Source organism: Rhinolophus sinicus, chromosome 3 (assembly GCF_057876585.1).
Source record: "Rhinolophus sinicus isolate RSI-liver-muscle chromosome 3, RSI-T2T, whole genome shotgun sequence".
Taxonomy (NCBI): domain Eukaryota; kingdom Metazoa; phylum Chordata; class Mammalia; order Chiroptera; family Rhinolophidae; genus Rhinolophus; species Rhinolophus sinicus.
The window spans coordinates 189,239,474-189,251,525 of NC_142503.1; the positions used below are offsets into that span (position 1 = coordinate 189,239,474).

Genomic DNA, 12,052 nt, shown 5'->3' on the forward strand with positions numbered 1-12,052 from the left:
TTTGAAAGTAAGAGATTTCCTACATGACAAAAATTCCTAGAAAAACAATTATCTGCAACTGGCAAATAATAATAATTTTGGTTCTGCTTTTCCAATAGCCAAAGCTCTTATTCTGTTCACTGCATTGACTATAATTTTGCAAACAAACTCTCCGTGGTGTAATGTCCTCCTCTCCGTTGAGCAGATGTGTAATTATGTGAGTCTCGAATTTGGTTGAATTAAATCAAAATGCCTTACTTGAATTAAATTGACCGCCACGACCATCCCATAAAATAGTCACTATCATCATCATTTTTGTCATAGTCATTATCACTGTCACCCCCATTTTATATGTAGTGGGAAAATACTCTCGCGGCCTCTCAGTATACAACCTGGCAGCCTGTCCCAGAGATCCTGGAACTGAAAGGCTCATAAACCAAATTAAGATGCTCAAATCAGTTAGTTTGTTAAATCAGTGTAAAACATATAGTGAGAAGCAAGGGGAAAGAGATTGTGTAGATTAAGGCACTTAGTGCAAGCAGCTGCAAGGACCACGTTACCTGGGTGTTGTTCAAATTTCCTATGTCCTGACTCTCTCTGTTTCATCTGCGTTCCCCGAAGATGGTGTGGTTACAAAGACCAGAGTTGAGGGCCGGCAAGAAAGTTCAGAAATGGAAGCATGGTGCCAATACATGTGTGCTCCATCGGAGAGATGAAGAGGCAAGTATTTATGGCCACAGCTATAGCTTGGTGATGACCTGATGAGCAGTTGTGTATGTTTTAAGAAGAGGACCAAAGGGCTGCAGTGGGTGATACCAATGGTGGCCAATTTGACGTAGATAAAGCTGATCCATGCTTTATAAATATTTAAGATTTATTTTGTTTTCCATCTCTTTTTATCTACAAGTAACACTCTCATTTGTTTGTTTCATCCTTTTAATCTATGTTTAACACATAAAATGTCTACTTATTCTATGTTTAACACATTACATATGTAAATTATATACTTATCTATACTTAACATTTCTTATGTGAGTTTCATCTATCCCATTTGTTTTTCTTGTCTTTTAAAGCAGAATTGAAAATTCTCAGAGTACAGCAAATACACCTTACATTATGGATGAAGGACATATCTGAGACACAGGGCCATTAGACCATTTGCCCAAGGTCCCCACATTTAGTGCATGGTAGAGTCAAGTGTTCAAATACAGGAAATCTGGCTCCAGAGCTTACTTTTTTTTTTTTTTAACTTTTATTTATTTAAGTGTGTTTTTTTCCAGGACCCATCAGCTCCAAGTCAAGTAGTTGTTTCAATCTAGTTGTGGAGGGCGCAGCAGCTCACAGTGGCCTATGTGGGGATCAAACCGGCAACCTTGCTGGTAAGAGCACCACGCTCTAACCAACTGAGTTAACCGGCTGCCCCCAGAGCCTACTTTTGAATCACCATCCTATATTGATTTCTAATTTGCCAGAGAAAACACAGCTAGTAAGTCTGACCTGAAGTTCAATGCTCTTTCCACTAACTACTCTCTGTATAAGTACCCTTGTGGCAGGAAACCTGTCTTCTTCATGTCTGCATTCCTATCACCAAGCATAGGGCCTGCACAAATACTTGTTGACCAAGAGAATATCTTATTATATACTTTTTATTTTCTTTTGGGTTAAGTTGAAATGGCCTGAATAATTCCGATTTAACATTTAAGAAAATTTAACCTTTAGCATTTAAAGTTACGTTATCTTCAGTACTTGATTTTAAACTGAATTAACCTAAAGAGATATCCAGTTGCTAGAAAGCAAAAGATAAGGATCTGTGAGCTGAGATCTAGCTCCGATTGTGAAACTGACCCTGTCAAAGGGATTATGTTGTTTTGCTATGCTTTATTTTCTCCAGCAGGAAAATGGCCCCAGCAATTCTTATCTACCCGTTTCTCCAGGAACTGTTACAACGACTATTCTTCCTATTACTAGCATCATATAAAAAGAAGTGGTTTCTGTATTATGGATTAGAAATTATAAAAAATGTAAAGTCTATAGACAGTCATAAATAACATAAACATATTTATATGATTAAAAATAACAAGTATAACAAGTAACTTTTAAAGGCACATTTTATGCTACATTTGGACATAATTAACATCCTACAATTTGCTAAGTCTTCTATTATTTTCCTCAACCATTTCACTTTTCCGAAAGAAAGAAAAGGAACAACCTTCTGAAAGAAGCTAAGATGAATTATATGCTCCTAAAATATTTTAATGCCTCTTTTTAATATATATATGTGTGTATGCATGTATATAATATTTTTTTTAACAAAAAAAAAGATATATATATCTCACTTACAAAAATCTTGTTTCTCTCTAGAAAGGTGGCAATAATCTCAATCTATACAAGACAATTTAGAACTCAACACAGTGGTTGCTCAACCCTGGCCGCCCATTAGAATTACCCATTAAAATATACTGATGCCCCAGCCCTCCCTCAAACCATTTAAGTTAGAATCTCGAGGAATGAAATTTGGGCATCTGTATTTTTAAAAGATCCCCAGATATTCTAAAAATACTTAACTAGCACTCTTCAAAACTGTCAAGGTCATCTTAAACAAGGGAAGTCTCAGAAACTGTCACAGACCAGAGGAAGCGAAGGAGCCATCATGACTAAATGTAATACGGTATCCATTGGAATAGAAAAAGGATGTTAGAGGAAAACTACTGAAATTTACATAAACTGTGGAGTTAATGGTAACCAATGTTGGTTCTTTAGTTGTGACATATGTACCACGGTAATGTAAGATGTTAACAATAAGCACTGTTTTTGTAACTTTTCCATAAATTTCAATCTATTCTAAAATAAAAAGTTTATTAAATTGTCTAATTTTTTGCATACATTATCTTGTTTGGTGAAAATGTCACCAATTTATAATCCAGAATCACTATGCAGCATCGAATTAATACACCATATTTAAGAGATTACAGTACAGCTCCCTAACTCCATACGACCTTAGGTAAATAATTTCTCATTTTTGAGCCTATCTCAGTTCCTCATCTGTAAAATGAATAGATTGGGCTAAGCAATCTCCAATGCCCCTTTCAGCTCGAACATTGAGATTTGGTGAGAAGGACATTGAGAAACAGACTGGAGAGTTTCAGGATTTAGGGCGTTGGGTTCTGATGGGCAAGGTGGTATTGAAAAAGCTTTCCTTATGTTTGTGTTTCTAGAGTCGGAAGGTAATTGATAGGGGTAAAAATACGTGAAGGGGGGAAGAGTAGGACAGGGACTCATTGGAGCGTCCACTCCTGGGACTTCTCTGGGACTGACAGCGTAAGCAGAGCGTTCGCCTGCTAGGCAACCGTGCCTCCTCAGGGAGGGTGGAGGACCCCAGTCGGAGGTGTCTAAGTCAACGCCTCTTAATTTAGGCACGGTGCCTTCATCTCGAAATTAACGAAATATGTAGCTTTTAAAAGTACACATTTTTTGTACCAAGTTTTGGCAGGCCCTAGTTATGGGAAACAGCATAGCTGAGTTCTTTTCTCGGTGTGTTTTCTTTTTCCTGTTCTCAGGCGAGATGCGGGCTCCTCTCTGGCTAGGCCCCAGTCGCCGCGCGTTGCCGGGCAGAGCTGGACGCCTCCTGCTCTTGGGTCCCCGCCCTCCCTTGGTCCGGCCTTGGTCCTTTGCTGGCAGCCCTCGGCCGCCATGGGCTGGGAGATGGAGCCACTGCTCCTGGCCTGGAGCTATTTTAGGCGCAGGAAGTTCCAGCTCTGCGTGGATCTGTGCACGCAGATGCTGGAGAAGTCCCCTTATGACCAGGTACCGGCCGGACCCCATCAGCCCCGTGGAACCTCGCGATGAGGCAGAAAGGACTCTGGGGGATCCCCAGGCCCCCGGGTGGGGGCTCCGGAGTGTTAGGCCCAGGGCCAAGTTGATCGTGTGGTCAGCACAGGCACCCAGAGCGAGATCCCTGGCACCGTGGCCGGCGGGTCCCTGGTCGGCGGGTCCCTGGCCCTGCGTACCCGAGTCCCCGTGGGACCCAAGAGTGTTGTGCCATGATCACCCCATCCCCAAACTTTAGCAGCCCCTCTAAGTGTCCCTGAAAGTGTCCCTTAAAGGAACACTTAAAGCCCTGACCTTTACCTTAATGAGGAGCTTTGATAATTCATTTATACTTGCATATGGGTGTGCTCTAAAGCTTGTTGCATGTGTGTTGTTAATTTCTAAAACAATTATGTATAAACATGAAGATCTGTGATTTCCTACCAGCTGGTGAAATAGCTGCCTTTTTCTTTTGGATTTAAATAAACTAATAGTGTAAGTTCTCTGGACTAAAGTATAATATTAAATAAAGCGAGTGAAAAGGTCATATACTATGTGTGTGGGAGGAGAGGTACAAGTCTGGTGGGCAGGTAGTTCCTGGAAGAGGCAAAAAGGACAAAATAGCATAGGAGCAGAGGCATGGCAGTGTGTCAGTGCTTCAAGTAAATGCAAAATGTACCTATATAGTTCTTGTTTCCCAGTTTTTCCTCTGGCGGTGTTGCCTTGGAGATGTTAAAAGGAAAATTGAGGGGAGATACATAAACAGAGGCACAAATGTGAACACTGTTACTAGGCTCTGTCTTAACTCCCAGCAAATGGATGAGATGAACATTTTGGCCTACAAATAGATAGTACATCTTCCCTAGAACAATCCATGGGTGGGAATGGGAAGCTAGGTTGTGTTTGTGTTACTTTACGTTAGTTAATGGGACTATGTTTCTACAGACAAGCATATTTCCAAGTGTGTTTCTTGGGACAGTAGTACCACAGATGCTCAAAACAAATTTTTTTTTCCATGATCAAATATTTTGTGGGAATCACAAAATATTGACACTGTTACATTTTGTACAACAAAAATTTGCTACAGACCTATGATGTACCAGACATTGTTCCAGGCACAATGGTTTATAAGAACTTTACACGCTGTTTCCTTTTTTCCATTGAGTCACGGTAGTTTCCATTCTGTGTTCCAGAGTACACTAGGCCCAAGAGCTGCCCAGGGAAAGAAAGTTTCCTTATTAAATGCATTTGGGAAATGTACGAGTATATTCCCTTCTTAGAGATTCAATTCACACTAAATGCTTTCAATTCTAAAGAAAAGAAACTTAATTTTGATTAATCCAGTATTCTTAAGCTTAGTTGACCACTGATTTCTTTTTTGGCAGCCAGCAAGGGTCAGCTATCTTTGTTGTTATCATCCTAGGGAGAGGTTGTCATGTTGGGAGATGCTGCGATAGGCAAAGCCGCGGTGTTTTTATTAATGGTTAAGACCCTATAATCTTAATGACATGACATCATAGTGACACTCAGTATTGCACCTATGAATTCAGATTCAGTTTGTGCTAGGCACTGTGATCAGGACTTTTTATGTGTTCAATTCAATGACCTTTTATGGAGTGCTTATTACTTGCCAGGAGTAAGTTCTAGAAACTGTATGTATTTCTGTGCTTAGAATAACCTTACAAAGTAGGTAACAAAATTAATAGCTAACTTTTATTGAGTATTTACTCTGTGTCAGGCTTGGTTCAGAGGGTTTTATATGTTCTCTTATTTAATCCTCAACTGTTTTAGGAAGTTGGTACCATTTCCCCCATTCTATAGATTGCGCATACTGAGGCACGAGGTCCAGTTACAAAGTTGGTAAACGCATTCCCTTAGTCTGAACTATGCTGTTTCTTCCATGTTTATGTAGCCTAATTTTTCATAACTATATTTTCTGAATTTTTCCCAGTCTATTTTCCCATCTATTGGGCCTTTTTCAAGATATCTGCTGAGTGGTAAAGAATTTTGACATATCTGTGTACTTGGATAAAGGCTCTGAGAAGTCCCAAAGGAAGGAAATCTACCCAATTTTGACTAAGCCAGTATTCTGAAACTTATTTGACCAGTGGTTCCTTTTTGGAGGGACAGAGGTATACATATCTCCCTTGTTATCCTGGGAAATGTTGTCATTTTGGAAATGCAGAGGCAAAGCATCAGTGTTTTTATTAATGGTTAAGAGGAGGCCATAGAGAAGATCTTGACTCCTTTCCTTTTACCTAGGAAGCAAGCATGGGATAAACAAATTAAGCACTTAGTTCAAAATCTCCCAAATTAGCAGCTAAACAAGGTAAGAGATTGGATGTTTTTATTTGGCTTCTTATATAGCTCCCATTAGGCCTTTCTGGTCCTCTTGGAAGATTAAGACTTGTCACAAAGTATATTTGGTAGAATTGTGATTTTGATAATGATAAGGAAAAAAAAGACAAGTTCATACTGAGAAATATTGCTCTTATTATTGGTGGACCATTAGTTTAGGTTAAGATCATTAGGTTAATCATTAGATTAAGATCATTATGGCACTAGGTCTTGTTAAGTCCTGGCCTGTTCCATTGGCCTATTTGTTGTGGATTTGAAATACTTCATAATGTGGCATATACTTAATTTCTAATACAATAGATGTGTTTTAAAATGCTATTCTTTGTTACTGTTTTATTGTTATGAGCAGGGTTGATATATTCAGCTCCTACAAATATCAGAGTAGGCCTAGGAGAACCAGTATAAGCTCTAGGAGAAAATTTATCTTATTCTTTTCCTTTCTAATCCTTTTTATTTGTTTTACTAAGGTAGTTTATTTAAGGGGAAACTATATATTTATCACCAGAACAATGAGTAGCATTTCACCAGAAATAGAAGATCAACTTAAGGTTACCTTACCAAACTGGGCCTTTGATACCTGGAGAGGGCTGCTGAAACATTCACAAGGTTTACTCATGTTTGTTACTCTGAGCCAACTTTTAAACACCATGCTTCTAGGCTGTATGCTTTTCTTAGCACCAATTTATATATCTTGAACCCAATTGTTATTTCATTTTGGAAATATTTCCCAGTCTGATTTTCCCAAGTTTGAAGAAATCCTGCTTTTTCCTTAACTAAATAAATTTAAAATATTTATGTTAGAGTGCTGCTACAATTCATGAAGACCTTTTACGAAGCTTAAGGAGGTTCCTTTAATTAAAAGCTTGAAAATTCTCTTTCCTTTTCTTAGACTATGAGTCCAGGATGGCAGACCTGTATGGCGTGCAGAGTCTGGCACAGGGAGGCTGTCAGTGTATATTTGCTGACTGAGTGCATTGATTATATTCATGTATGCATTTGATGGCATTTTCCATGTGTGCCAGCTTCCCCTCTATTTATGAAAAGCATCCTAGTTATCTAATGATCTTCGTCTGCCCCAGTTCCCACTCCTCAGCCTTAATTCAGTACCATAAGTTCTTAAATGTACATTTATCTTTTCAAATACATGTAATTTAATTATGAACATTCTTAATTCATTTCTTGTTTTGTGGGTCAGTTGTTTGTTTTTTTTTTAATCAGTTCAGAAAATCCTTTCTGGATTCCTTCAGAAGATTGTTTCTAAGGGTAATTATCACCATTGGTATTTCTTATGGAACTCTCATTGTTTCAGTGAGGAAATTAAATGATGGGGAGACTAGAAATTTATGAAAAGCTAACAAATATGATGACAGTGGAAACAGATGGTCTTCAGCCCCACACTCACTGGTTTACCTTCGTGTGCTCCTTTAGCTTCCTGAGCTTTTTTTATTTTTATTTTTGCGTCTTCTACGTTTCAGTAAAGTAAGGGACTTTTTCTCTAGAGCTATTTGAATTACCATTCCTGTGCCAGCAAACTGATTTTAGTACAAATGAGTGACTTTGAAGTAGTGCCTAGGCAAACAGAAGAGCAAGGAAATTAAAATATTTATTCTGAATGCCAAATGGATTCATTTTTGGCCTCCCTTTTTTTCCAAAACAAAGTAACTTTTGTTTTGATGTTATTTTTCACTTTTGGTTTTCCTTATTTTTCTCCCAGATGAGGAGAAACTCTCTAAAGTAATTTATTATTTGTTAATCTTTTTATAAGCAGGTCCAGGTACCTTCAAAAAGATAACATTTCGGTCTTGATAACACATCAGCCTTTTGGAATGAAGCCCACCTCTAAGACTATTTCTTCTACATTTATTTCTCCTTTAAGAGATAACATTTTGGTATACTATCATCAAAAATGTTTAATTAGGCCTTGTGCTTTCTATTAGGACATCTGGATTTTATTTAATTTTGATTCTTGCCAAAATCAGGGTAATCAAGTTGGCCAAAGAGGTATATGATACCCTATGGAACAGCATGTTTCCTTAGAGCAATACATTTTTATTTGGCTACAAAAGGACTGAAGGGTAGTTTGACTATAATAACATGATGTTTGGTAAGAGGGAAGGGTTCTTGAAGAACAGATTCTGAACTGCGTTTCCCAGATGCACAATGGTGAAGAACAGAGCAAGGTCTGTAAGCGTGAAGTACGTTAAGGTTTTGGTCAGTTAAGACTAAAAGGATAACTGGTTAATTTATCATAGTTTCCGTGTTTGATAAAATACAGTAAGAACAAGTAATTCATAGAGAGGCGTTGTCTTTTTTTCAAAGTGCTCTTTAAATCGTAACTTAAAAAGTGGTCAAAAGTTATAAGCCATAAACGGGCGAAATGCAGAATGGTCTTCCACATAGCAATCTGACCCAGAGGGAAGGCTTCCTTTTACAGCTCATGTCGGCCATCCTGATTAGTTGCTTAATCTGATTACTGTTCTTTGTGTTCCATATGTCAGATTCATGGCTTTAAACCGAGTCCTGATTTTTTTGTTTGTTTTAGCTCCATTATAATTAAATAGTTCATAAAACATGGAGGATTTTCAGGAAGTGGGGTTTTTAAGGACATTATGCTTTTATTAATGGGGTAAAGTTCTGATAGATTTTCAAATCATTAAAATCAGTGATTCTGGAAGTGAGAGTGTTAACCATATATTAGAATGGGGGTAATTCACATTCTCCTCCTCCACCCCAATCTCAGCTTAGAATGAGACATATTACAGAGAGGAGGGGATTATTATTGCAGATGGTTTGAAGGTGGAGGAAAGGCTGAAAGCTGCTGGCTTAGATAAAAGATAGGGTACCAGGGCTCCCCAGTGAGCTAGTAGTTGGTTGAGACAGTGATCTGGTGAGCCAAGCTAAAAAACATCTTTCTGTGTGATTATCTAATTTATTTCCTCATTGGGGCCATGGAGACTTAGCTAGACTTAATCTTTTGGTTCTACACTCTGTGAAACAGTTCATTTTATGAATTTGTATTCCTACTGAATTATACAGATTACATTCCCACTTGGCTACCTGGTCACTAGATCTAACCTTCTGAAATCCATCCAATTACTGTTCTGTTCTCTTACATTTTTTTCCTTCCTGTTATTGCTAAATTCTGAATAATGACTCAGTAGTTTAACAGCAAAGCTGGGTAGATTCATTAGCCATAGTGAGTACTGGTGGCAATTAGGAAGTCACATTTAGAATTATCTGGAGATTTAATTCCCTGAAGTAATAGCAACAACCTAAGAGAAAGCCTTACCTTAGGGGGGAAGGAAGGAAGGAAGGAAGCAAAGTGATGTGAATTGAAGTTGATGCTAATCAGTATTTGCTGGTTCGAGGCAGTGCCACTCTACTTTCCCTGTCCTCTTACTCACTGTGAAGGAGATTCAAAGGGAAGTTTTAATTTCCTGTGCCATAACTGGGAGTTACTTCTGAGTTCTGAAAAGGGAAGGAATAGAGAGTTTAGTGCTTTTCCATTCATTATGTAAATGTTTTGATGGAGAAATACTGTGATTGATACTCCTTGTTGAAAATGCTACCAACTTACCCTTCACTAACTATGATAGTATATGTGAAAGAACTCTGAAAATTATTAAATTTTCTTAAAAGAGCAAAGTTTTGTTTTTTAAACTATCCTATAAAGTAGGCACTGTTACTCCAATTTGAGAGGAGGATTGGGTGATGGAGGTTGTGATTTGTTTAAGGTCATGTAGCTAAATGCCTCCCTGAGGCCCAACCCCAGGTCTTCTGAGCGTAGGGCGAGGCCTGTTGCTTTCTACTCCACTGTTGATACCCATGGAAATAATTTGCTAGACCAAGTGAACCAAACTTGTGGTTCCCTATGAGTGGACTAATTGTAATCACCCAACTATAATTGAGAGAGCGATCCAAAGATGTAGGTCTCAATGATTTTAAAGAAGTTTTGCCTTATCTCTAAATTAAAACATCCTGACTCTTTTCCATCCTAGTCCTACAGCTCACGATGAACGTCCAAAATAGCCGTGCCTGGCCTCAGTCTCTCCACACCCGATAGTGGTCGCTTGCCAGCCTTGCTATGATCTCACAAACTCAGCAAAGTACATGCTGTTAACCCAGAGTGTCTAGGTCCAAATACTGCCTGTATACCTTGACCTCAGAGTTTTCTCATAAATGGGGACGATAATATACCTACCTCAAAGGGTTAAGTTCATTAATACATGGTACGTGATCAAAAATGTTAGCTGCTATTGTCTCTGTATAGCTAGAGATATTTGCATGTAGGATTCTGTCATTTATATTTTTCTGAAAGTATTGTTAGTAATCTGGAAAACATCTGTGAGGAAAGTGTCCAGTGCAACTGATAATAAAATGATGTTGGATATAGTTCATAGATCAGTGGCACTCAGTAAGTTCCAGAATAATTTCTTTCCCTTTTCTGTGACTCCCTTGTCTCTCATGTGTTCTGCTTTTCTCCCCTCCATCTAAGTCATCTATAATTAGTCCATAACTTGAGTATCGCATTTAACATATTGTATTATAATTCACTGAATTAGGTGCTTTCACCCATAGAATGCTTTCAGCGCCTAACAGTGCCAGGGATGCCCGGAGAATGTTGTGGAATTAATGCATTCTCTGCCTCACTCATTTAGGCCTTGTCTCCATCTTCCATCCAGACAACCTCACCTGCCTCTACATCTTCCCATCCTCTAGGCCTCTCATTTTCTTCTCTGACCTTCTCATTTCACGCCATTTCCTACATGCTCTTTACCAGTATGGTAAATCGTAAGTATATTCCTGAGGGGCCGTAGAATAAGACAGAGAGAGCGTAAAGGCCATCATCAGTGAATGGAGCGCTTTGAGGCTGAGCTGCTGGTTTCAGCCACGGGTCAAATCTTCCTGCCCTTGGCAGAATAACAAGCACCTAGCTTTTACTTGCAATCAGTGGCTTTTGTCTCCTTTCATTGTTTTTTTTTTTTTTTCCTTTTCAAGCATTGTCTGCAATCACCTCTGATAAACTTTTTTCCCTTTCTGTATGGAATTTGTTTTGTGTATCTCCTACACTGTACCTTGCCTTATTATTTCCAACCGATTTTTATCTCTAAGATGCACTGGCAAAAAAGAGCTCTGTCTCGTTTGTGTAACCTTGAGCAAATTACATGACAGCATTGAATTTGTTTTATTATCTGTAAAGTGGATAATAACACCTGCCTCTCTCAGGTGGTTGTTATGCGACACAAATGAGATAATGGGTCATACAGACATAAATACAAATAAATAAAGAATAAAAAGGGTTACATCTCTCATCTCATTACCTGTATCTGTGTATTTCTCTAAGTATGGACTGTGGGACATCTGTACTTCTCTAGATCTTTCTTATGCACCCTGGAATTGAAAACCTCCAACTGCCCTGTATTCTTAGTTGCTGTTTTGTGTTTGGTTCAACTGATTGACAGTTATTCTCTCAATTCCACCCTTTAGCAGGGGTGTCAAAACTGCGGCTGGAGGGCCAACTGTGGTCCGCAATGCATTGTTAATTGGCCCGCAGCAAATTCCAAAAATATATTTAGTTTACTTAAATAAACCAGGTGAGGCAATACGTACTTCACCTCGAGTGAGTGGCCCAGCTGTTCGTGTATTTTACCGCATATGGCCCTTGGTATAAAACGTTGAAAAAAGTTTTGACACCCCTGCTCTAGGCCCTCACTTTCTAGCCTAGCTTAGCTTTCTGTCATGTTCCTACCATGTGCCATACCAAAGAAATTGTTTGTCCTTGCATGGTGACCAGATAGTTTACACATTGCTTGCACACATAATATATTCTTTAAAAAATATTAGGGTATTCTTTTTGGATTTTAGAGCCGTGGGAAGCAAGGAAAGCTTTCCGTTTTCTGTTTCTTAG

At 38.7% G+C, this 12,052-nt stretch overlaps 1 protein-coding gene across 2 annotated transcripts in view; it reads left to right on the forward strand.

Annotated features, from left to right (window-relative positions):
• Positions 1 to 3,575: 3,575 nt before the first annotated feature.
• TTC8 (tetratricopeptide repeat domain 8) overlaps positions 3,576 to 12,052 on the forward strand; it is a 44,768-nt gene continuing 36,291 nt past the window's right edge. For both annotated transcript variants that reach the window (XM_019744713.3, XM_019744723.3), the window contains exon 1: positions 3,576 to 3,783. In XM_019744713.3, coding sequence (XP_019600272.1) covers positions 3,670 to 3,783 — 114 coding nt within the window. In that variant the 5' untranslated portion in view covers positions 3,576 to 3,669. The remainder of the gene's footprint in view (positions 3,784 to 12,052) is intronic.